Source organism: Apteryx mantelli, chromosome 3 (assembly GCF_036417845.1).
Source record: "Apteryx mantelli isolate bAptMan1 chromosome 3, bAptMan1.hap1, whole genome shotgun sequence".
NCBI lineage: Eukaryota > Metazoa > Chordata > Aves > Apterygiformes > Apterygidae > Apteryx > Apteryx mantelli.
The window spans coordinates 67,412,943-67,439,137 of record NC_089980.1 but is presented as its reverse complement, the minus strand read 5'-3'; the positions used below and the strand labels follow the sequence as shown (position 1 = coordinate 67,439,137).

Sequence of the window (26,195 nt, the reverse complement as noted above, 5' to 3'; positions counted from 1 at the left end):
GATCATGTCTTCTTCTTTCCTTATATCCTACCAGTCTGTTTTTATCTGTCATTGTCCACTATTTTATGCCCAGATTGCAGGTTCTCTGGGAATGGGATAATCTTTTGGTTAAATGTGACTCAGGCAAAATAGGGGTCTGCCCTGGGTTAGAACTCTAGATCCTATGTCAATAAAAATAATAAATGCTACAAATAGAAGGAGCCACTCATCGCTCAACAAAATACTCCCTTAGCAGGTCCCAGTCTACTCTGAGGAGCTAGGGCTAGCTAGCTAGCTAGATTTAGCAGCATTAGGGTGCAGATTTATTTCTGCTACAGAAACTGTTGCATCAGCCCTATACCACAGCTATTTTACAGAGTCTAAACATACAGCACTGGGTTTAGTACCTTTTGGTATTAGTTGTATTAACTTCCTTTTTTAGTTTAATTATTGCCAAGACTGCATCTCTTTCCTTAGATTCAGAAAGCCACCATAGCAATAGACCAGCTACAAGGTCGCTTACCAGAAAGTTCAGTAGAAAAGGCATCTAAGACAGAGCTCCTGGAACTCCTGGATTACCACAGCAGTTTCCTTCTGGAGGTGGAGCACCAGCTGTCATCTTTGGGCCTGCTCAAACAGCATGCTGTGAGCTTGCTTCAGGATGTGGAAGTGCAACCTCCTTCTCAGGAAGAGCTACCAGTCATGCAAGAAATCAAAGCAATGCAAGATCGATGCCACAAGTAAGGCAATATTTAAAGAGATTCACTAGAAAAATTGTATTTTTTTTATCTTACAATTAGTTCATTAATTAAAGTTCATTCATTATTTTTATTATCATTAATAATGTCAACCATACTTAAATATCAGTTAAATTTTAAAGGAGCTTTAATTAATTTGGAAACATAAATTTTTACCATTATTTTTTATTTGCGTCAAGCAGGAGTATGTATTTTAGCATGTATACTTTCTGCCTTGTGTTAAAAATAGCAGTTTATTTAAGATTGTGATCTGCATTAAAGTTATAAGCAATTTTAAATGCTTCCATTACGTCTCACCATTAACAGTGACCCTCTATCTTTTTGTTTCCTAAGTTTAGATTAATTTATCACTTTGTGCCACTTTGAAGTGTTTAGGTAATGAAAAGTAGTCACGCTATGAAATTTGCAGGGGAATTTAGTGTATAGGCAAACAGAACACATTTTAAAATTGCATCCTGTGCTTGTCTGCATGTTTATTTAAATGTGTTTTAAAGTCTTTCTCTGTCATTTGTAAAACAGGAAGTTTTGTGGCTAAGATTCAGGTCTTGTATCCATCTCCTAACTGTACCAGGATGCCATTAACTGGATCTCCACAGTGGACAGAAAGAGAGAATGCAAACATTGTAAACCCTGCACCTAGTTTGTGCAAAGTTCTTTGTGTGTGTGTGTAACTGTTTACAGTGGAATAGCAGTCCCTGTAGAAAATATGTAGATATTAGCACTTTTGTAATTCTACTCTTCACTTGGAATTGATTTCAAAGAAATAGGGTCTGAAATTATCTCATACTCATATAAATATGGCATTGATTCAGTTATGAAAGGTTATACAAACATAAAACCTGTTTAGGAATATGAAAGTTACATCCATGTCACATAGAGAAGAACTACAAACTCTAGTCCTGTAGATCTTTCATCGATTTATCTTCTGAATCTATTTTTTATATGAGTTCCAAATTGTCGAGGAATGTTTGGAAGTGTGGAGAAAAGTCCCAAGATCAAAAATGATGTTCAGATGGTTGGTCCATGCCTTATCCAAGCTATTCTGCCAATGCAAATCTCATCAGTAGGGGTGGAATTTATCTCACATTACTTTATATTGTAGATATCTGCATCTGAAGTGGTTAATCCTCTTTAGTTAGTGGGGAGAAACAGAGAGGTCTGAGCTGCAGTTTTTCCGACCTATTGTAGAAGTTTATTTTACGATAATGATGAATCATCCAAAATCATGCCTTACAATTGCCTTTTTCTTCCATTAAGAATAGTCTGTGGTGATGAGCTCAGATGTAGGTGTCTATGTTGTAAACATTTGCATTCGTTCAGATGAATTGTGCACTAGATGTCAAAATGCATAAAACTGCTAATTAAAAGGAGTATACTGGAGAATGAACATTAGAAACTTAGAATGCCTGCTGCTTTAGTGGTCTTTTGCAACACTCCTCCACTTTTTATTAGTCTGGATATGTGGCTATTCATCATTCTCTTTATTATTCAACAGTTTTTGACAAAGCAATGTTTTTAGAAGCAAATATGAAAAATATTGAATAATATAATATAATAAATAAATGAATTTTAGAAATAAATATGAAGATATTCTTCACAAATAATTATTATTTTTTTGTTTCTGAAGTATGCAACAGAAAGTGAAAAAAGGAATGAAGCTGGTGAAACAGGAGCTGAAGGAACGTGAGGAGGTTGAAGTAGAGATTAATACTGTGAAGTCCTGGATCCAGGAGACAAAAGAATATTTGTTAAACCCGGATGTGGAAGTGGATACTCAACTTCAGGAATTGCAGGTATATCAAATTTATTAAATTCCAAAATACAATATTTCTAATGTACCTTAATTGTGATCTGCTACTGAGTTCAAAACCACAGTGGATTTAAATTAGACATGTAAATTAATGGGCCATAATACCTTATTTTAAATGTATTTAAGGTATGTTTAAATATTTTTATTTATGTACATTTACATACCTAGCATACTGTTTAGTAATTTTCCGCTCATTTAAGATATAGGGGAGCTATTCTATGTGACATTTCTTTTCCATCTTGATCTTCTTTTTAAAAAAAAAAAAACCTACAATAAAATAAATGCCTTTAAATGGAGATGCTGAAAACTCAGCATCTTCCATATGCATGTGGTCACATGGGAATACAGAACTGGACAGACCCTTTTAAATGAGAATCCAGGCAATCTCAAGATATAATCCCTTTTAAAGAACTGATTAAACTGGAATGTGAAAGCAGTTAGCATTGTTGCAAACTATGATCAATGTCTCCTTTTGTTAAGTTTACACAGATGTAATATTTTTTCTATTGTTCCTTAACAATACCATTTTTCTGTCATATAGTCTCTCCTCAGTGAAGTAACTATTCATTGCCAGGCTGTTGAAAAAATGGCTGAACAACAACAGAATAAGTACTTGGGTCTTTATACCATTTTGCCTTCTGAGCTCTCTCTTCACTTAGCAGAAGTTGGGCTGGCCCTTGTAACTATACAAGATCAGGTAAAACATAGGAGATAAATGCTTTGCAAATCTATGGTATTTCTTTAGACCTCATAACTTAGTGAGATGTAATATCCAAGCATGGTCAAACTATGACTATGTAGAGTAGTCTTATTACTTTCTTTTGCTAACAAAGAAAGTTTAAAGTAAGTTAAATGAAAGTTAAAGTTAGTTTTCTGTCTGGAGGAAACATTTCTGCTTACTGAATTTAATTCTTGTGGTTGACAGATTCAAAGCAAAGAGAAAGAAACTCAACAGATCAAAACATTAAATCAAGAGTTTGGTCAGAAAATCCAAGGGATAGCAAATGAATTAAATGCAATTCTTTCCAAACTGAAAAAGAAAACTAATGATATAGCACAAGCCAAACTTGAGCAGAAGGTAAGAAAAGGCTTTCCTTATTTAATTACACCATAAACTTTTCTGAACTGGGGCTTTGCATTTGTATCAAAGATGTATTTGTAGAGTCACAAAGGCATTTTTTTAATGTAGTCTGATAGAAGAATGGGCAAAAATAAGGGTTGACTGAGATTTTTTTAGAATTATATTCATTGCACACTGGCCCATAACTGAGCATGGAGGGAGCAGCTGAGAGCAAAAGCAAGTCAGATGGCTGAAAGTATGCTGTTCCCTCTAGATAATGACTCTGATTTGGGGGAGCCTAAGAGCTCCAAACAGCTCCTTGTTTCAGTCTGTACTGAAAAGACCATTCTTTACAGTCCAGCTTTACTTGTGATAAATAGAATTTTGCTTAGCCAATAGTCTAACTAATATCATTTGGTACAATAGTAAAGAAGAGTACTGCTGGTGTGTTAAGGGTAATGCAAAAGCTGTCTTGATTTTTTTGTGGGCTTTCTGAGCCTGTTAGTGTGTACCACACTCAGAAATGCTTGTTTGTACTGAGGGATGATGGCCAAGTTAGGTTTATCATATGAAGGTAGACTTTTTTTTATTAGTCAAAGATAAACTTGGCCTGGTTACTGTCTTAAAGTAAGCAAAGTATACCAAGTAGGAGAAGACCGTGTCTGGTATGCCAAAAATGCCAAAAAATTACTGATTCATTTTCATGATTTGCATATAAATATGCTCCAAATTTCCATTTTTGCCAGAAAGCGTCACTGAAATATATCCCATTAAAACTGGTGCATCACCTTTGCCCTGCTAGTTAAGTAGAAAGACAGTGAAATGTTCATTCCCATGTTGCATAGATGAGACCTCCATGTCACTGGAGATTATTAGTAAAGTTTCCTCAACTGCGTTTATATCAATTCTTAGCTGATACTCATGAGATTGAGTTGCCTTTGATCACAGTAGTAAATATTTTTGATATTAACATTGAAACTAGAATTGTGATAAGTAAAATAAAAATTTGTTTTAAATCCTTTACCCACCTTTAAAAATTTTATACAATCTGCATAATTTATTTCTATAATATAGACATTTATTTATGCCATTCCGAAATATGTATGTCTTTGTATTTAAGTGGGTAGATCAACAAAAATTTGTCTTTATATCTACACATAGATAGTTATGTCACAAAGTCATGCTACTATTCATGCAATAAAATTCATTTATCATGAACAGTTGATCATAACTTACACTCTGATGTGTCTCTGCCGGGACAGCCCTAACCTGAAGAGCTTGAAGTGCTGCCTTCACCACAGGAAAAGAAAGCTGATATTGAATTCATGATGGGATTATATATGTTTTATTGCAGTCAGAGTAGTGTTCAGTTGTGTATCAGTTTTGGTCTTGTGATTTCAATTTATATTTCTAAAAAAATTATAAGGGGTCTTGAGTGCTTGATAAGGTTTCTTTCATTTATATTACAAAACCAATGAATCATTAACTTAGGTCTAGAAGAAAAGCCAAAAACCCTAAACCCTTGGCCCAAGAAATTGTAGCCATTAAATGTGTTATCAGTCTATAACTATTCTTCTAGATTTCTTTTTTAAAATTTTTGTAAATTTGGTAACAAAAATTAACTTTAAAATCTGTTTCCATTGAAATAGTCTAGCGTCATCCAGACTGCTCCTGTGTCAAGATCGAGTTGTGAAAATGCAAAGTTTTTATAATGCATTCATGAGTAATTAGGCAGTTCTGAGTTGGTAGTTATATTTTATTTTTAATAAATAACAAAACACGGGGAAAAAAAACTTTCAAATAGACAAAAATCCTTGTCATGGCAATGTGTGTTGACCATTCAGTTCGAAGACAAACAGAAAGATGGACAAGAGCAGTTAATGTCACTCTAAAGTGACTTAGTCTTTTGGTATGATAGGGAAAATGTTATCCATTTCAGCCAGGAAGTCAGAGAAGGAAAAGTAATGGCACATGTTTAAGAAACGACCAAACATCCTGCTGTTCTGCCTTCCTGCCTAAACAAGCATTGTTGGTTTACAGCCAAAACAAAAAATGGAATAAACTATGGAGACTTTGGACAGGGTTTAGAAGTTGCAGATTGGAATAGAAATAATCAACCAGAAAGCTGACACATCCTGACTCACTGATTTTCTTGTTTTTCTGTCTAGATTCTGAGTGAAGAATTGGACAGGTGCAATATAAAGTTGGTGGAATTAGATGCATCGGTCCAGGACTTTGCAGAGCAGAATGTCCCTCTGGCTAAGCAGCTGGCTAACAGAATAGGGAAACTCACTGCACTGCACCAGCAGACCGTGCAGCAGGCTGAGTACAGAGCAGCCAAGCTCAGTCAGGTATGGTCCCAAATCCTCTCTGTCATTTCCTTTCAGAGGCAGAAGGAACATGAAAACTTCTCATTTGTTTTCTGAGTAGTTATGCAAGAAGGGACATTCCTTGGCACGTCTGCCTATTCATAGTCAGGGCTTATAACTTAGACTGGGGCACAAACTGGGGTCAAGTAAGGAGGGTGGAATAACTTTGCTTTTGTGATACACTGCTTTAGTGTGCTCTTCCCTGAAGCATCTGCCTGTTGGTTCCTCTGGTGCCCTGAACAGGTTTCAGACCTGCCTTCCAATAGTGGCATGCCAGGAAATACAATCTTGTTATGCTTTTCTGGGCCTCTGTCTTCTTATTGTTACATATATCTGCAGCTTTATATGAAAAAGGGTTTGTTTTGCTCTAGTCGCAACCTATAGAAAGTGAATATAATTTCTGTATTCAATAGAAAAGCCTAGAAACAGTGGCCCTGTAATGCCATGTGTCTTTATGCAACACTAGAACATTCATAAAGATGCTTTCCCTGTTGTTCTCAAGGCTCAAAGTCCCTGAAACCCTTCCTTAAGTATTTTGCTAATTGTTGTTATTCAAAAACAGTCTAGCTAAAAGCAAGAAAAGGGATTTGCTATGGTTCTGCCATCAATAGCATGATAAATCATGAGTTTTCTTTTCTACATGCATAAAGAAGCTTCTATGAGGCTTGGAAAATATAATTATTTCATGACATTCTTTTCAGTTTCAGTTCCCTCTGAAAAATTATTACCAGAAATGAATAGAAAACGGCCATCAAAATGAGAGTTCGGTCCAAAGGTGCTTGTTTGAAGGGATTTAACTTTTAGGATTTTTTTGTTCAGCACTAAGAAATACACTTCTTATCATAAAAGATGTACAGTCAAGGCAAACTGCATACAAATACAGTTCAGACACCTAACTCTAGGATTTGATCCACCCCTCATATAAAAGACTCAGGAAGATCAGTGAAGTTATTCCTGGAAAGTGAGAAGAGAATTGGAACTAATAGGTACTTGCTAACTGGAAACTGGATGAATCAGAAAGCAGAGCATTTTTTTCTCTTGTATTTAAAAAAAAAAAAAAAAAAAGGAGTCTTCCTTTTGGAAAAAATGATAGGCTCAGAGAACAAAGCAAATTATAAATAAAAGTGATTTGGGGAATGACACGGCAAGAGACAAATAAACATAAGGAGTGACATAAAAAAGGCTTCCAGTGAACTACAAGTTGAGAAAGAAGGTATTTGGAACTTTATGTGTGAGGCTCAGATATGTGCAGGAAGTGTATCCTGTAGGGATGTGAAGGAGCACCAGTGCACTCTCCCAGTGTGACCTACATTCTTTTGTTGTCCTTTTTTCCCCTAAAATAGATGTGCTTATTATTGGAAGCAGATGTATTTTAACTTCATGAATATAGAATTAGTTAGACTAAATTCAACAATAAGAAAGGTATTAAAATGATCCCCAAAATTAAAAACAATAAATGAAATAAAAGTAGTTTTGTCATTCTCTGAGAAATGTACAGAATTACATCCTAGATTTAACAAGTGGATCTTTCTTTTATATCCAGGCTACTTCACATTTGGAAGAGTACAATGAGATGCTGGAGTTCATACTGAAATGGATTGAGAAAGCAAATATCCTAGTGCACGGTAGTATAACATGGAATTCTGCCTCTCAGCTTCGTGATCAGTTTAAGGCCTACCAGGTGATTATATAAACTGCAAAATTCAAGGAGCAAAGTATTTCCTGAACTTATTTCCTATACTTTTTTTGTCCCATTTCCTCGAGGAAAAAAATCTAAAAAATAATAAGTTTCTTTGACTGTCCTCCAGGTCTTAAAGATGATTAATTTGTTTTAGACAATTGTTTTGAAGACTGAAATAATGATGCATTGTTGACTAAAACTATGTGATTCAAGCTTAATCTCCCTGCTTACTCGGATCATTGGATCCATAGCAACTTTTGATTGAGCAGTGTGATTTAACTAGATAGCATGATGCTGAGTACCTCATTGCAGCTAGTACTCCTCTAGGAAAAGGTCACAGTGATTTTTTTTCCTGGCACTAGATGATCCCTATTCAACAATAGGTTATGAATTCTAGTTTGACCAAAATACAGTTTTCAGGGTTATTTTTTTCCCTTAGCAATTCTGCAGTTTAAGCTAAAATTCGAATAGCTTTTGTTTTCATCTGACATCTTTCTTTCATGTTAAGTGTTCCCAGACTGATAAGCAGTGGGTGAGTTTCTCCTTTCCAGTTGCTTCCTGAACATCCCACATCACAGTGTTCTGCTGTCCCTGTGACAGTGCAGTTTGTTCTGTGTGCATATGTTTACGTGTAAGATATAAGTATGGGATCAGTGGAGCAACACATGATGATAAGATTCAAGCTTGCCCAGTTTTTCATGACCACATAAAGCAAATCAAACTGGTAGAAGCTCACGTCTCACTAATGCCAAAATAAAACTTCATGAATTATGTGCTTGATATATATGTTTATTTATTGTGTGTCAGCTGCATTCACTTACATTGGGACAGGATGGTATGTCACACTTTCTTCTGAGTAGGACCCTCCAGCAGATTTATGCTGAGGAAAGCTGGGGTTTGCACTTCTGTTTTTGCTATGGCTTTTCCCTGTCTTCAAGAGTTGGTGAGCAGGTGGACTTAGCCAATGCCATCCCACAGAAAGCTTTGGTAGCCACTTTTTAGGCAGTATTAATGACTACTGTCCCTGCTATCATCTGAGTGCTTTCTGCTGTTTCCCATTAGGTACATCAGGCTTTCCGATCAAATGGTATCTGTAGATTGTGTATATTATAATTTTACAGGCAAGTAGATATAGCAAAACACTAAATGTGTTGAGAAACGCAGCTGCCAAAACTTCATGACGTGTTTCCCCATCCCTGTAAGCTGAAGCACTTAAGCATGCACTCAGTATTAAGCATATTGCTTAAGCCTTACAGGAAATCAGTAGAACTTAATCACATGCTTACAGATGTGTACAAATTGAAGAGTTTGCTGAACAGAAATGTACTTAAAGATGAGCTTAATTTGAACCTCAACAGTGGCATTTAATTCTGTTCCTATCTCTATCTAGGCTATGCTTGAAGAGTCCGGAGAGATTCACGGTGATCTTGAGACCATGAGCAAGAGGATTGAGTATTTGGCAAGTGTATACTGTACTGAAGGAATGTCTCAGCAAGTGTTGGAATTGGGGCGGCGGACAGAGGAGTTACAGCAAGTTATCAAAGTGAGACTGCCAAACCTACAAGATGCTGCCAAGGTGTGTGGAAAAAAACATTTTCTAATGCTGGCTGACAGCTGGGGGACAGCATATGCTAACAGCATCATGTTTCTGTGAATATTAGCCGAGCAGGTTATCTGCAGTCTGTAAAGGACATGATTATGCTGTCGAAACATAGGTGCCTTGCACTGTTTGAGATACTGTTTGGTATCCTGCCTTGCCTTCAGCTCTGGCTCCAGACGGAGACAAGATTCCCATAGGTTCTCTGTCATGTCTGCCAGCTATGCCATGGCATGTCTCAAATAGTACTAAGCACCTATGGTCAGATACTTGAACTGAACTCAAAATGTCCATGCCAAGGGAAAAACATGGCATTTATGCTGTGCTGTTTCCTTTAGCTTTCTCTTAAAAGGTATCTGTAACCTGCTGTCCATTAATTCAAATCAAATGGACCAGAACAGGATTCCATAATGTAAGGCCTGCTCCTTCAAGTGGATGCGCTGAAAAGAGGGAACATGTTTTTCATGTCCCTGACATTTCTATGCAACTCTTCCATATGGATGTGTTATGAATGTTATTGTGTGCTGTCCCTAAGTAATGCCTGAGGGCATTGTAAACTGGGGCAAGACCCAGAAAAAAGTATAGAAATATTTTTAAGGTGCTCCTAACATTAAGGCAAGAATTTTACTGATTTTTTTTTTTTTTAATATTTGAGACAACAATTCAGAGAAAAAAATGAATATTGGAATGGTATAATTAGTATATTTATGGGGTTTCTTCTGCTGTCACCTGCTACAGATGCACATTGCTAAACAGGAAAATAATGTGCAAAGGCAATTAAGCACATGTCCCATCACCAAAAGTTAGTACAATAACAGCTAAGGTTAAAAAAGGTCCTTTTCCACATTTCTATCTCATCTTACAAGATTTAAGGACATAGCAGAAATTCTGCATCTGCAGCAGCCATAGCGGTATAACAGAGAGGTTTGGAACAAAACTTGACTTTCCATTACAAAAGCACAAATCTGTAAGCAACAGTTTAAAAGCTGAAGGCTTTTAATTTTTATTATTCATAGAAGGAACCAGTTTTGCATACAAGTAAGCACAGTAGAAGTGAAACTGCTAACCTTCATTTCTCAGGGAAATATTGGAGCAAATAATTGAATAAACTGTTTGTAAACTCTTACAAGAAAGCCTGGAGATTAATAGAAATCAGCGTAGATGTATGAAAAAAAAGGTCATGTCAAAAGAGTCTAATTTAACAATAAAGTAACAGACTTTGTAGATTAATGAAAAACAGATATCATATACCTTGACTTTAATAATGTTTCACAAGATATTAACAAAGGTGATAAGCTGATCTGGTTGAAAATACAATAGGTGGATGTAAAGCTCATTAGAAAAGTTACATGGCATATAGTTATCTATGGTTCACAGTCCAAATGGAGAGAGATATAAGTAGGGTTTTGCAGGATTCTCTCTTGGGTCTGGCACTATTCAATATTTTTATTAATGACTCAGATGGTAGTTTAGAGACCATAGCTTTTGAATTGTTCAGGTAACACAAAATTTACAGAGGCTGCCACTGGAGAACAGAATTAAAAATCAAATGATTTTAACAAATTGGAGATATAGCCTGAAAAAAATTAGGCTGCCATTCAATAGGAACAAGGGCAAATTGTTACATTTAGACAGAAACAGCCATCCACATGTGGTTGAGGATCTACTGACCAGAGGCACTCTGTAGAAAGGACTTGAATTTAGTAATGTGCATCATGATAAAATGAGTGAACAATGTTGCATTGTTGCAAAAAACTCAAACCCCATGCTGGGAATAAATAAAAATATATGCTTTTAACCTATGTGCAGTAGTTCTTTTGCTTTACCTATTGGTCACTGGCAAAGTTTCAGCTGTGGCCAGCTTTGCACTTGAAGAAAGATGTGGACCAAACTGGAAAACAAAAAACAAACAAACAAACAAAAAAACAGAGGGGAGTGATAACACTGATGTGAGTTTAAACTCATGAGAAAAGATGTGCAAAAAAGGATTATCCTAATATATGAATTTGTTCTTCATGTCTGTTGTTAGTGGATTGGTAAGTAGAGGATTTACATTGCAACAAAAGATAGGTTCAGGTTAGACTACCAGAAAAAATTTCAACAAAATCAGAATACTGAAACAATGGAATATAAGCTAAGAGGGACTCCACTGCTTGCAGTCTCTAAGAACAGACTCTAAAGATAAGACAGATAGTTATGCCCAATCTTATTACAGAAGGGGAAACTAGAGGACATGTTAAGGTACTTTCTAGGCCTGTGATCCTATGAAATCAATTTTATTAAGTATATGCTGTATTTGAGATGGAGGGGACACTTAGAATAGTAACTGGCTTGGAGACCTCTTTTTTCAGACTCTATTATGACTGATAATTTTAATTTTCCAATATTTTAAGCATTTACTTTTCATTGTTAAAAATTATCAATTAGTTTTGTCATTGCAATAAAGGACACAGCTATAAAAGCTGGACAGATACATTTATAGTGTTTTATTTTTTGCTTTTCCATCTCCAAATCAAATCTGTTACAGGACATGAAGAAGTTTGAAGTTGAACTGCGAGCCCTGCAAGCTGCTCTGGAGCAAGCCCAAGCTACCCTGACCTCTCCAGAGCTCGGGCGTTTGAGCTTGAAAGAACAACTTTCTCACAGACAGGTAAAAGGACAAGGTCTCAAAGTTAGCATGAGAGCAGTGTGAGCATGCACAAAGAATAATGAATGCTAGTATGACTATTGGTGATGTTTCTTAAGGCAATTCAGTATATCTGATTCTAGCCTCAAGTTACTGCCAAGAGAATGAGGGATAGAATGGGAGAAATTATTCCCTCAAAGGGGAATGTTTGAAACATAATCTTTTATGGGTCTGTTATTATGTTGATGCAGTAATGATAGTCTCAGTTTTCTGACAATTGTGCCTTCAGTCAAACTTTAATCCATATTAATAACTTATTAAACTTAATTTATCTTATAATAAATAATATATAGTTATTATATAATTGTATGTTATATTAATAAAATGATCTATCCTATATTTTATTAATAAAATAACCTATTATTAAATAACATATAACTATTAATAACAATGTAGCCCAGCTCTTACCCAGTGCTTTTCATCAGCAGGTTCTCAAAGAACTTAAAGTCTGGATTATTATCACCATTTTACAGATAGAGATGCAAAGAGATAGCGACTTGCTAGCTCTACCAACAGTCAAATGGAAAGCTAAGAAAAAACTCAGGTTTCCTTAAGCTCAGTCATTATTTGTTTAGTTGAATTACCTGCATAAAATATTGCTGCTTTCTGTGTTGAACTTGGCCTACTATAGAGATTTGTTGATTTGTTATTTTTGGTATCAATTTCACGACAAGAAAAATAACCCAAGGCAGAGTTTTCTCAGTTTCTTGCAGAAAGCTAATACATAGCCTTAACTGCCCTAGTCTTCCAGTACAAACTAAATATCAACAGGTCCACTTTGTCCTTGGAAAGGATTAAAATCTGCAAAAAATGTATAGATAAAAGGCAAACCTACATGGCTTTGCCTCTTGATTTAAATACACAGTATTTTTTCTTGGGACTTGCAGCCAAATTTCAGAACATGACATTTAAGAATGTAAGTGAAACACACTGCCCACACAGAGAGTAAAGAAATATGGATTATAAATTATTGCTTGTGTATCATCTTTATCTTGTCTCTGTGAGCATGACTTTCCTCATGCAGATGGAAAGGGGCTGTAGCCTGGCCCACCTGTTTCACCACACAGAGAGGAGGTCTTGGAGACCTCCGGGCTCCAGGCTTGGCATGCAGTGAAGTGTCAGTTCCACAATAAAGGCATCCTTTCCCAGGAGTGTGGGGCCTGTCAGAGGAGAGGCCTCGGTAGTGATGCCTCCAAAGAATAGATCATTATATCAAGTCTCTGTTTAGATTATCCACCATATTTCTTAAAGGCTCAGAAATAAAGAGGAAACCCTAATCCCCTCATCAGCATGTGCTGCAGACCCACTGAGGTACCTTTCTGCATATGATATAGGAGAATGGAGGCAACTGGGCTCTTCATCCCTTTTTGCCATGTGTGTTGTCTAGCTGATTTAACTCTTTTGAACTTAAAAGCTTTTTCTACTGTTCTAAGGCCCTTCTTTTCAACCTTGCCTTTTTCTTTTCTTTATTTTTTTTTGTTTTGTTTTTCTTCTTCTAACTGTGAATACATTAAACTCCCAAGTGAAGATAAAAGAATGCTGATACAATCTGTTCTCCAGTCATTCCATATATACCTCTCGTGCATAAGAACAGGCAGCTTGAACAAACACTGTGAAAAGAATAAAGATTACTAACAATGGCATCCAGTGTATGATTATTCAAGGAGAAAGAGTTCTGTGTAGCTGTGTTTTGTTCCATTTGATTGCCTTTTGAATTTCAAATAACATTTTCAAACATGGTTTACATTTTCAAAGGAAGACTGTGAACACAACAGTATTCATGCGCTGTTTTGAAAGAGTGCTTCTGTGTCTCAGCAGGGAGTTCAACTTGGATTTTAATATTAAAATATGCATGTTCATAAATGACTTCTACACAGCTTTGTGTGGATTTTTAAGATTTTTTTCAAATAAGTTAACAGAAATATCTTCATGCTTAGACACTTAGTAACAGGGATTTACTATGCTTTTTTTATGAATTATTTTTATTCCTATTATGTAGGTATTTTGCTTAACCAATACTTTAAGATAATGTTTACTTAAGAATATGTGAGTAACTCCAGACAGAGTGCGTCCTTATTACATTCCATTTAACAGCCAGATAATCAAATTCATTGTTTTAGTGCTTGAACTTATTATCTTGAACTTATTATTAGCTTGAACTTATTTATCATTTACTGCATTGAATGTTCTGTGAGTTCTGCAAAACTAACTTACTGTGGCACTGACTTTGTTTCTAGCATCTGTTGTCTGAAATGGAGTCATTAAAGCCAAAGGTTCATGCAGTACAAGTCTGCCAGAGTGCCTTGAGGATTCCTGAAGAAGTGGTCACCAGCCTGCCAATATGTCACAGCGCCCTCCGGCTCCAGGAGGAGGCCAGCCGTCTTCAGCACACAGCCATTCAGCAGTGCAACATAATGCAGGCAAGTGCAGCTCCGTCCCATAAATTACTCTGGCTAACTTGAACAGTGCCACACAAATTGCGATAAAAACAGAGTTCGTATTTTTATGCATTACTCTTTTCCGTGTGGTACCATTAGAAAGTTTCCCAATAAGTTTCGGTCATTTCTGATTCTGTGTTTTGGGGAGTTTTAATGTTCATAATCAGGCTATTGGTCAATTTGCTCATCTGAATCTCATTTCAGTTCTTTCCTGTATCTTGCTACTTGTTTGTAATGCTGCTAAGATTAACTGGTCAAATAGTTAATACACAATTGTATGCAGGTTAATTTTATATATATAATCAGTTATCATAATTTATTTTAGTATATCATTATAAAATCAACTGCCTATATTAATTGTATATTAAAATGTTGATTAAATTAAATAGCTTTCTAGGCTAAAATCATGAAATTTTTCTTTTTTCTTAATTGAAATTTCTATATATTTGCTTTCTGTTTTCTGAGCCATTCAGTATATATTAAATTCACATTTTCAAGCTTTGCTGAAAACAAGAGAATTAGTTTTTGTTTGATTGTTGGCTTTTTCTTAATACCTAAATATGTAAGAGGAAGTTTCAAAGACTAAGAGAATAAGCTTTTTTTCCTGCTCTTTGGTCATAGAGGAGTACATAGTGAGCTAGGGTGCAACTAGAGAGGTTCAAGTTGGACAACAGAAGAAACTTTCCATCATTAAGGGTTTTTATGTACAAGGGAGGACACAGATGTCATTCACTGAAAGGTTTCAGAACAGCTGGTGAATCTATGGTAAACAGAATTGATACTGCACTAATAGGATGCTAGACTGGATCAGTCTTCAGAATCCTTTCTCAGCTGTATTTTCTATGATTTGTAAAGTCTAACGTTTCTCATATAATCTTTCCATTTCATAAATGGAGGCTTGAAGTGAAAAAGCAGACAAAAATGCTCATGATAAAACCATGAGAATAGCCAGTGCAGTCTTTTGTACAGGGTATGTTTGCTGCACATGCTTGTTGGAAACAAAAGTTCCAGTTCCTGATGCTGGTTATTTAAAAAAACATCTGTGTGAGCTGTTTTCTGGAAATAAATACATTAAACCGTTGAGTTCATTGCAGTTCACAATATTTCTAAATGGAATGTCTTTTCCATGGCATATTCCAGGTTCTGTCCTATAGTGATCAATTTAGTATTTTCTTGTTGCCATCTTTGTCTTACATGCTACATGTATAATTTTGAAAGCCAGGTAGAGCATTTGTCATTGAAATTAACAGATGTGACTGTTTTCACTGCAAAGCATTATAAAATCTTAACTTTTACTCCATACTTACAATATGAAGGTGTCACTTGGTAAATAAATATTCAGGATAAATTATACCATGCAAACTAAGTCATCCATGGCAAAGTGACTTTTTAGTCTTTACAACTTACTGAATGAGCTCCTCATTGCATTTGCTTTCTTTTTTTCTTTGGAACCTACAAGAATGCCAAGAATTATTTTTAGAACATCTAAGGGTGTTGTTCTTTAGTAAGTCATTTCCAGTAAGGTTAATCTTTTCAAATTAAATCAGTTTTCATTATGAAGCAGTAGTCCTGTTAAAGCCTGCTTATGATTTATTTAGTGTTTTCTCTTTGTGTGACTATGCATCAAACTTACTGCAGTCCTGGTTTATAGCAATAATCTCCTCCATTTTCCAGCAAAATTAAGAGTCATGGAGAAATAAAATAAATCAGATAGTAGGATAATGACAGAACTAGGAATAAAATTCAGTACTTTGAGTTAACCATTAGTCTACCAACTACTGTATACATTGAGAAATTTTAAAATATTGTCAGTAAAAGCTTACTCCTAAAATTATGTTTTCTCCTGTATAATTAGTTGTATCTGCTTTCTCTGCATTTGAAACCAAACTTTCACTACTTTTGTACTTCAAAAACAAGAAAGTTATGAAAATCAACTGGATTCTCTTCTCAAATGTGCAAATTTAGCATCTACGTTCTAAATGGAGACAATTAGAAAATGTATTTTACTCTGAAGCTCCAAGTTAAGAGGTGTGCTTGTTGAAAGTATTTTTTAAAAACTCCGGAATTTTAAAATGAGCCAATGTGATATGGCAGTGTTGAAATAAACTGAATATGAAACTTTCTGGTACAGTTTTTAGCATTTTATAGTGTGCCTTAGAAGATTTAAAACTCATGGGGTGTAAGTTTGCTTCCCTTCAGAAGGGAGATCAGTGATGCCTGGACTAAGTAAATATTTATTTTCGTGTAGATACTCTTGATTTTTTTTTCTTTAGGAAGCAGTGGTTCAGTATGAGCAGTATGAGCAAGAGATGAAACATTTACAGCAAAGGATAGAGAGCGCCCATCGTGAGATCCAAGACAAGCCAATAGCAACCAGTAACATTCAGGAACTCCAGGACCAGATTTCACGCCACGAGGTAGGAGAGCCAATATGCAACAACATGGGCTCGTTGGCAGCTCATTGGCCTGAAAAGTTTCTCCTCAGCAAGTCTCAGAAGCTTGCTGAGAAGTTTTTCGGACATCTTCCAAGGCTAGCTGAGCAGATGAACAAATACCGTATAGGAAACTCATGCTATTAGTACAGTTTGAAGTATTCTTTTCTTCAGTTAAACATGTCCCAATCTGTAGGCAATATTATTACAAACTAAAGTAGTACATTACTAAGGGACAGTTAAAAAGGTATTTGACCAGGGACTGTCCCAAATGGCAACACTGAACATTTAATCAGGTGTTCACTGCCAATTTAGTGATTCATAGATATATCCCAAAGTCCTTATTCATTTCCTTTCCATTAAAGTTCTATTAGAAAATACCAAGGGACCAAATCACAGGAAAGCCACCATGGATTTGGAGGAAGTCTCTGCAGGGGTCACTCCAAAGGCTTTTTGCCAAATCATTGCTGGGAGAAGTTTTTCCCTGTGGAGTTACAGGTCCTGCCCTCAGACTTGTGGATTTCCAGAGCTCCTGTGAGTCAGGATCATCTCTGTGAAGCCTCCTCTGCTGTGCTGGCGCTGGAGCACCAGGGCCCGTTTCCCCTTCCCCCTGTCTGTTGCCATATTCCTTGGGATCGAAAATGCATCACTGATGTCTCTCTGTGTATCATTTTTGACATCAGATGGCACCATTTCTTTACCTTTGATACAAAAAAGTTACCTGTCACATTATATAATATAACCTAAAAGTCTACCCCAGTATTGTGCTGCTCATTTTCTATCTAGTTGTTACAAAAGGTACACAGTATAAGTGCAGAGCAGGTACTAAAAAGACAGAAGTGTTTTTAAGATATTGATTTGCAAGAATTCGCTTCAAAAATGTTCTGGAGCAGCTAATGCAGGGGAGTTACTTCAGCGATACATGGTGAGGATGCTGCATAGAGGAGGGAATTAAAAATGGGGCAGCTTAAAGCTTCACCCATACTTGAATGAGTCCAGTAGCTAGGAGTCCTCCTAAACATCTGTAGGAAGACTGCAGCTTTATTCTGTTGCACAAGATAGGATGAGCCATAGAGTGACCAGGTTTCCTACTTGTAAGCTTCCCACATTTAGGGATAAGGAGTTAATTTCCCTCAGACAACATTTAGTTTTCTATCAGAAAAAAATATTGCACAGAATTTGGTGAAGGAAGCATGAATTACATATGATATTAAGTAGTGTAAAATTAATCTTCCATATAGAGTCTATTTGAAAATAATGAGTGTTTAAAGACTCATATATGCATATTTTTGGCCTATATTTTGTTTGCTGAATACTTGTGGAAAAGGGCACAAAGTATAAAGGGGATATATTGGACCCTAAACTGTTATACCTTTTAAAAGCAAGTCTATCAGGATGCTCATTATGTGTGTTCCAAATTTAAGAAAAGATCAGTTACCAGATTCCCTGTTGAAGCCCGCATGAACATGAACTTCAAGGGATATATGTAGTACCTATGCTTAGAATGAAAGTAGGAGGAAGCAAGCAGAAGGAAAGTACACTCTGATTTGCAGAAAGCTTGTAGTACCCTGCATGTCTGTAACAATACTTACAGTCTGGAACTGTGTTTACAGAAGCCTGTTTCTTTGCACTTTCATGTGAGAAGGTAGCCAAATGTCTCTATGCTTCTATATAATTTTAATGAACATACACTAGCTTGTAGGATAGAAGGCGTCTCTGCAGTCATAGACTGTATAGACACAAGTGTGTTTTCAGCTTATATTACTTTTTTTACTTGTTTTATTTTTTCCCAGTCACACATTTTTTGCCTTTTTTTCCTATTCTTTGTTTTCACTTGAGAGAGGAATGTTAGATACTCAGTGTATTGGATATTAACTCCACAAATATTATTGGATTTCAGTAACATTGATGGAGTTAAGTGATTATATTGAATGATGATTGATTTCCCACTTAGCCCCTGTGATGTATCATTCATTGAGTGGTAGTGAATGACTCTTGCAACAGCTGTTGCTTTTTTTTCTTTGAAAACTATCATTTTGGGAAAAAATAAAGCAGAAATAAAAATAAAGTAGAATACATACTTGAATGAATAGTCACTGACTTAGCAGGCATACTTCTAACAATACTGTTTTCACTTCATAAATCAAGAGTCTGTCATGTTACTGAATCTCCAGGAGGACAGAAACAATAGGTCAGGCAGAAACATGAAAGTCTCCCACTTTTTTTTTTTTTTTTAATTTATGAATTTGTTGCTTTGAAACTGAATGCTGAACTAGGCAGCAGTACAGAGTATGTGAGAATAAAAACCAGTTTCTAAAACTATTAATTTCTCTCTTTCTATTCTGAAAAAACTTAAATTGTTGATGGTGTTTCTCCATGTAGATAGACCATTTCATAGTCATAAGAAAACAATATTTTAAAATATATTCTGCTTTGGGCCAAATTCCCCAACTCTTTTTAAAGAAGGTATAGTACTGTGTCCAGTTCAGCTTTTAACTTATGCAAAATTAAAATAAGATAAAATACAGCTATCCAAGCACTAGCAAAGACCAATCTAGTCTGCATTTAATCTTATTATGTGAGTTATTGTCCATATTACAGTTGATCTTATTAAACCATTGTGAGTTATTGTTTGAACTATTCAGTATATTCTCTCTGGTGAGAGCTGAATGATGCATTTTTCACAGTTCTGGCAATCCCATGACCTCATTTTCATGGCATGCACCATCTGAGAGAGTTTCATCTTTCTTAGATAAATAGAAAAAGACCCTCCCCTCCCCCCCCCAAAAAAAAAGAAAAAGAAAAAGAGCCGCAGACATTCCTCTTTGCTGTAATCTGAAGCTTATAGAATTTGTGTTAGGTTTAGGCTTGAATGCAAGTGTGAGGTATTCTTCTCTTCTGTGATAACCATACAGAGGCTTTCACAGCACTTTTCCGGTTTCACTTCAAAGCTCTCTGCTTTGTGGTTTCACTGTGCAGTGAGATGCAGCCTGACTTGTTCCTTCCACAATCAACATCCTGCTTTTCAGCTAGTGCTGCTGCTTGTGTAGGGTTTCTGAGGTGCAGCGCTATGATTTTATTGGCTGGTCTAGGAGGAGAGAGCTTGCCTTCTCCACGGAAGCTGAAATGCCACTAGTCCAATGGCCCTTATTTGCTACCTCTGCATTAGGAAAAAAAAATGTTTCCTCAGGAGCTGGCACAGAAGATCAAAGGATACCAGGAGCAAATTGCTTCTTTGAATTCAAAGTGCAAGATGCTAACAATGAAAGCAAAACATGCCACTATGCTGCTGACGGTGACAGAAGTGGAAGGGCTTTCAGAAGGAATGGAGGAGCTGGATTCGGAGCTCCTCCCCGCACACCCCGCTCACCCCTCAGTGGTCATGGTAAGCACTAAATTGCTCTCAGTACTGTTTATCTGAGCTGCTTTCTTTTGCATCATTGCAACACTCCTATGTAGTGAGTTGCCACAGCTTGCATTTATATTTTGCTTTTGAAATGGCTGGAGTGTGGCAAACCAAACAAGCTACAGCTTCCCCTTACTGAATTTTGCTTTATATGGGTTTTCGAGGCTCGTTGGTATAGGATGAAGTTATTTAACAGACAAATACTAGTGGAAGTTGTCTGTAATAAGATGCAAATGTAGTGTTTTTTCTTAGATGTCAGCACACATGCTGATGTTGTCTGCTTTTTTTTCACCTAGATATACCAGAGCAAACACTGAGAAACTACTGAATGGCAGAAATAAGAGAAAAACAAAATAAATATTATTTCATGATATGTTGCAGTACATAGGGTTTACAGTCCATATTTTTAAAGCTTTTTTATTTAAAGTTGATATAATAATTAACAATGTGCTCTATGTGGAAATGAAGGCTGCATAAGTACTGACATAGGCCTCATGTTTGATTTATTCTGGCATTTTTATTTTTTTTTTAATTGGGCCTTATTACAATATTACATACTGCTGATGTCATTGGGGTTTTTGCCTGAGTGAAAATGGAGTGAGGATTTCAGGATTTGTCGCTGCATAACAGCATTGGGGAAGCAAAAAATATGTGCTACTACTGGGTGATGGGTTTTTTTATATTTTAAGACTGTTCCTTGTGTTCTAACCACACCTGGACACTGAGGCCAATACTGCACTGTTCTGTAGCTCTCCATAGTCTTTTCACATGCAGAACTGATTGTACCAGGTGACATTTAGGCAAACTCTAACTTGTTATTATTGAGTTGCTGGATATGTATTTTCTTTTTAATTCCTTAGGGTACAGGAGAGTACCAGCATGTTCATACTGAAGTATGACAAGTAAATATGACTATTAATTCATCAGGTTTTTAAGCTGTTAAATATAAGAGCATGAAGGATGACTAAATAATATCATGTGGCCATGTGTTAAATTTTTGGGTTGATCTCAATCTAAGTCCAACCTAAGCTGAGGTAACTGACTGGTCTTCTTCCTGTGCTCTCATGTTGCTTTTTCTGTGGCAGATGACTGCTGGTCGCTGTCACACACTGCTCTCCCCTGTCACTGAGGAGTCTGGGGAGGAGGGAACCAACAGTGAAATTTCTTCTCCACCTGCCTGTCGCTCTCCTTCACCTGTGGCTAATACAGATGCTTCTGTTAACCAGGTACCTTCCTCTTGGCATTCATTCAGCTTTTATCTCAGAGACATGCATGGTTCCATTCCATATGGGGTTTATTTCTTCCTTTGAAATAATATTTATCTATAGCTCTGAGGAACTGAATCTCAAGCCCTAGCCTAATTGAACCCTCGGGTTCTAATTCAGAATGAATACAAATATTGGCTAATGAGTCTAAAATGTATAAATTCAGCATTACAAAAAGCTATTCACTATTTTTAAGATAAGTTTAAAATTATGATTACAAAAGTCTTTCATGTCACTAGTCTGTTCTATTTATAGTCTAATTTTCATAGTGATACTCAGTGACATCCTGCATCCTGAGAGAAAAGGCAATTTTGTACTCTCCATAACAAAACACTGCATTACGTCCAGGTGCATGTGTCTTATGGTACCATTGTCATTGTAGCATTGAAGCCACAGTATGATGTCTTCCACTTAATACCATTGCAAGTATTAATTTTCATGTATTGTTTAGGAACAGTGTTCATTCCTTACTTTCAGTGATACTCTATTTTAAGCAGTAATGAGACAAATCAGGGAAATCACTTATGCTACATTTTAAGTCAAAACTGAGAACTGCAACGCTTCTAGTAGGAACAAGTGTGCACCAGCATTGATTAAAATGCGAGCAATAAACCAGCACTGTGAGCATCATGCACGTAAAGGGACACATATAATGCTGAGCTGAAGTTTAGAAGTTAGCCTTACGAGCAGTCACCACTTCACTGAGTTCATCGTGCTGTGGGACTTGGGTGGTGTGTTTATTTGTTTTTGCATTTATGGCTGTTTCCAAAATTGAGCACTGCAAACTTAAAAGGTACAGTGGTGTTGTTTTACATGACTGAGTAGAATTACAGAAGTTCTGGCAAGTAAGTTTCCCACCAATTCTTCCAAAGTTTCCCACCAATTCTTCTATAGCACAGGGTGCTATAGAAGTTGCTTAATATAAACTGATTCTTTTTCATGAACTGGCATAAGAAGGAATATTAAGGTAGGATAATAATAATAGTGGCAAATTCTGTGACAGTAAAAATAGAATATTATATAATGAATCAAAAAGATCTTTCTAGTGTTCTGTCACTTCACATAATCAGAGATTTCACAGTAAAGTTTACGTACAGTAGAAGGGCAGCTACGTATTTCAGCACAAAAATCCTGTGACAATTTTAATAAGTGGAAGAGTTAAAAGGAACAAGAATAACTAGCTTCCTAATAAACAAATTTGATGTAGAGTCAGTTCATTAAATTCCTCTGAGAATGAAAAATCAGGTTATTAACTCCAGTAACTCAAATAATTTAAGGAAAATCCAATGAAGATGCTGTTGCACCATGAGCTGATATTAAAACACAAGCTTTAGATACTCTGATTTACTATGCAGAAATTCAACAAAAAGATGATGTCTTTCATTTAGAGATCTTTGAAAGAAAGAAGCTTGCTAGTGTTACAGTAGTCTAAAACACTGACAGATAAAAATTTCTTCAGTGTGGTTAGTGTTGAAATGAGCTGCACTTACTAAACAATAAGTGGAAGAACATTCCATAATCAAGTGGTTTACTTACAAAATGCTTAAGTTCCCATTCATACCAGATTAAACATAAAGAAACTTTGAAACTGCTGGTGCTGATCATGATGAGTGTCCAGGTACATCTCAGGAAAGAAATTTGGTAAATACTTCTAGACAACAGTGAATTAAGGAGCTTAAATGTAAGTCAAAATATTCTATATTCAGTAAAAAAAAAACTCAACAAAGTAATTTGGAAACACTTTTAAAACAAAGCAGAAAGTGCTAAGAGAGGTAATTTCTTGCAAGAATATCACCTGCCACATACCAGAAAAATATGTGAACAGGAACTCTAGGGAGTGAGAATTACATAAATCTAGTCTTTAAAAATATAAAAGCTCTTACAAAGTAACTCCATTTTTTTATTTCTAGACAGAAGTCAAAGTGGAGATATTTCATAGCTGGTAAAAAGATGTGGGCTCACAAAGAGATTGGTATTTTTCTACATTAAAACAATAGACATGGTTGCTGCTTCTCCTTCCTTTTGGGATGAATTTGAGGGGGCTTGTGGACAGACAGCCTGGTAGCAGAAGCAACTTGGATAATTGTGGCTAACGGCTAGCATTGATTGGTAATCTTGTAGAGCTGATATTAGGGAGAAGGAAAATGGAAGGAGGAGTGCTTCTGTGCGTGCTAATCCATTATGGGCCATTCTTACAGAAATAAATAGCCATCCTAGTCAATTCAGTATGGGGAGGTAGTTGCCTTCCAGAGAAAAATATGCTTAGTGCATTTCAGAGAGTCTGTACAAGTTCCCAGGGCAAATTATACAGATCCATTTTAGGGATGTTTTGGGGGAGTTGTTTGTTTCGGTTTCATCCCTATTAATCTCTTTATAGGCTTCCATCGGGATTTCTTAACATTTTGCAGTGGTCAAATGTAGCTGGTCTGAGTTCAGACATCTGTGCACTATTACAACATTGCTAACAGCTAATGAAAATATAAAACAGGTGCCAACTGCATATTAGTAGAATTACTGATTATACATATTGAAATAGATTAAAACAAGACCACTTAAAAAAAACCCAAAAAAGTGACAAATCTAGCACTGTTATAAAGAAACAGTTGCCCGGGTTGTTTGTTTCTTTTTGCCTTTTCCAATATACCACTTGCTCGCTATATCCAGCAGATACTGGAACAAGCAAATATTCCAAGCTTCCTCTGAAATAAATGAAAATGGGAGATGTTTTTGTCTCCACTGAAGGCACACAGCATATCACAGAAGGAGTTGCTAACGTTGTTTGTGTATGCTGTTTTAAAAAAGAAGCCTTTTTCTGAATTAATACTTTGTATGTTGTGGTATGAATGCAAAATATTTATTATATCAGCACTTCAGCTGGGCTGCAGTACTAAATGAAAATCCCCTGGAGCTAAAATTTCTCACACTTACCCAGAGATACACTTAATTAAAATTTAGCACACTTTTTAAAGAACTATTTTCTAGATATGCAATGCAGAGAAATTTTCCAGAGAGAACTGGGAAAGCTGAAGTGTTGCCACAAAGCCTTGGAGGCCACAGCTGATCTTGTGTTTCAGCACTGGGTCACTGTTTAATGTCTTTCTATCTCCTTGTACACAGCATACTTAAAAATCATTCTTTCTCCTTCCCTTATGAAAATGCATGTAGACCACAACAGCCCTTCTTTAGATATCTTTTGAAATCTAAATACATCCTAACAACAAAGCTTGAGTACTGCTCATTGGCTGATTTTCATAAGAGGAAAAGAGGGAATGAGACTTTCGGGCCTGTGTAGGGGGAACAAAACAGTTATGTTTAAGAACATCTGGATTCACACTATCAGCATGAAATCCCTGCTGAAAAGGAATTACCTTCAGTTTTCTTATTCACCACTGAACTGCCAAGCTGTATACTCCAAAAAGTAGTTGAAAGAGGGGTAGATGAGAGAGTACTTGAAGGGGGGGGGGGGGTTGCTTTCCCCTCTCCGTAAGAGCAAGCTCTTTATTCTAGAAACCACAATTAAGGAGTCTCATAAGCACAACTTTTCTTTTGGCCTTGAGAGGGGACTAGCTGAGGCATGGATACTAAGTGTAGACTAGGAAAACTGAGAAGTTGCCTGCACCAGTGCAGTTTTTCACCATGACCTGGAAAGGCAGAGTCAAAAGCCCTGAAGCTGCTGTCTTGAATATGGGTAAGCTGTTACCTAACCATTATTGGTTCCTGAACATCATAAGCACGTTCCTATTTTAATGTTTAAGTTATCTGAGAATTGCCTTTGAAAAAGCATCTGATTTGACAGATTTGGACAGCTTGATGTGTGCCGTCCATTCTGGGGTTCTCTATTTCTCCAGAGAAACTGACTTTTCCAGGCATTTTCAGTAAAGATGGGTGACTGAGCTGGTTGTAAAATACACTGTTGGCTACCAACTCCCTTTAAAATATCAGTGGTGGCCTATGAATAGCACCTTAATCGTTAAAATGTTCATACCAGAAGCAGATAACCTGAACTCAAGTCTCTTCACTCTCTGGGGGAAATTAAAAGTCATATCTGTCCAGCCAATGGTAATAGGCTATTTTCTGGGACAGATGTGCTTTCTGTATTCCTTCCTGCCAAAGCTGAATCAAACAGCAGAATTCAGAGGATTTGGTTAGAAAGAGATGGCAAAAATGTGAATGTGGTTACTGGCCTGGGGAGTGACCTGGTTTCTACACACTTTTCCCAGAACTGTTTGTTTTTCGTTCACTTATGATATTGCGTAGCATATAGAAATAACGCTGGGAAATAAAGATTCTGCTCCAAATTAGGAACCTGATTCCACTGGAGGCTCTGGTACCTCAAAACCAGTCATGTTTAGTACCTAACTTTTAAACATCTGTGCACACACACACACAGAGTCATAATTAAAATGTTTGAGTGTTTGATGTGGATAAATGTCCACGGGGTTCTGAGAATACAGTTTAGAAATATAATGAAACTTAGCTTAATTTAGGGAATCTCAGTCTCTGGGGATGAGGGCAGGGGGGTTCCTTTTCTTTCCCTTTCTGTTCTCTAACCAGTTATTCAAGCAAACATTAAGCCCTTCATTTCAGATTCAAAAATGAGTTGTTCCTGTAATTCAGTATTCCAAATTTCAGCTACAGTCTTGTAAGCTGAAAAAAAACAAAGCCTCTTTTGCAGGTAGTCTAAGCTCACATGTGTTAAAGAAGGAAGCTGCAT

The 26,195-nt window shown here is 36.4% G+C and overlaps 1 protein-coding gene across 1 annotated transcript in view; it reads left to right on the top strand.

Moving 5' to 3' along the window:
• Positions 1-26,195, top strand: part of SYNE1 (spectrin repeat containing nuclear envelope protein 1) — a 276,957-nt gene that overhangs the window by 151,082 nt on the left and 99,680 nt on the right. Inside the window, exons 80-91 of the mRNA XM_067293579.1 lie at positions 457-719; positions 2,365-2,530; positions 3,089-3,244; positions 3,473-3,625; positions 5,776-5,958; positions 7,520-7,657; positions 9,048-9,233; positions 11,782-11,904; positions 14,178-14,360; positions 16,652-16,795; positions 20,001-20,195; positions 21,302-21,442. Coding sequence (XP_067149680.1) covers positions 457-719; positions 2,365-2,530; positions 3,089-3,244; positions 3,473-3,625; positions 5,776-5,958; positions 7,520-7,657; positions 9,048-9,233; positions 11,782-11,904; positions 14,178-14,360; positions 16,652-16,795; positions 20,001-20,195; positions 21,302-21,442 — 2,031 coding nt within the window. The remainder of the gene's footprint in view (positions 1-456; positions 720-2,364; positions 2,531-3,088; positions 3,245-3,472; positions 3,626-5,775; positions 5,959-7,519; positions 7,658-9,047; positions 9,234-11,781; positions 11,905-14,177; positions 14,361-16,651; positions 16,796-20,000; positions 20,196-21,301; positions 21,443-26,195) is intronic.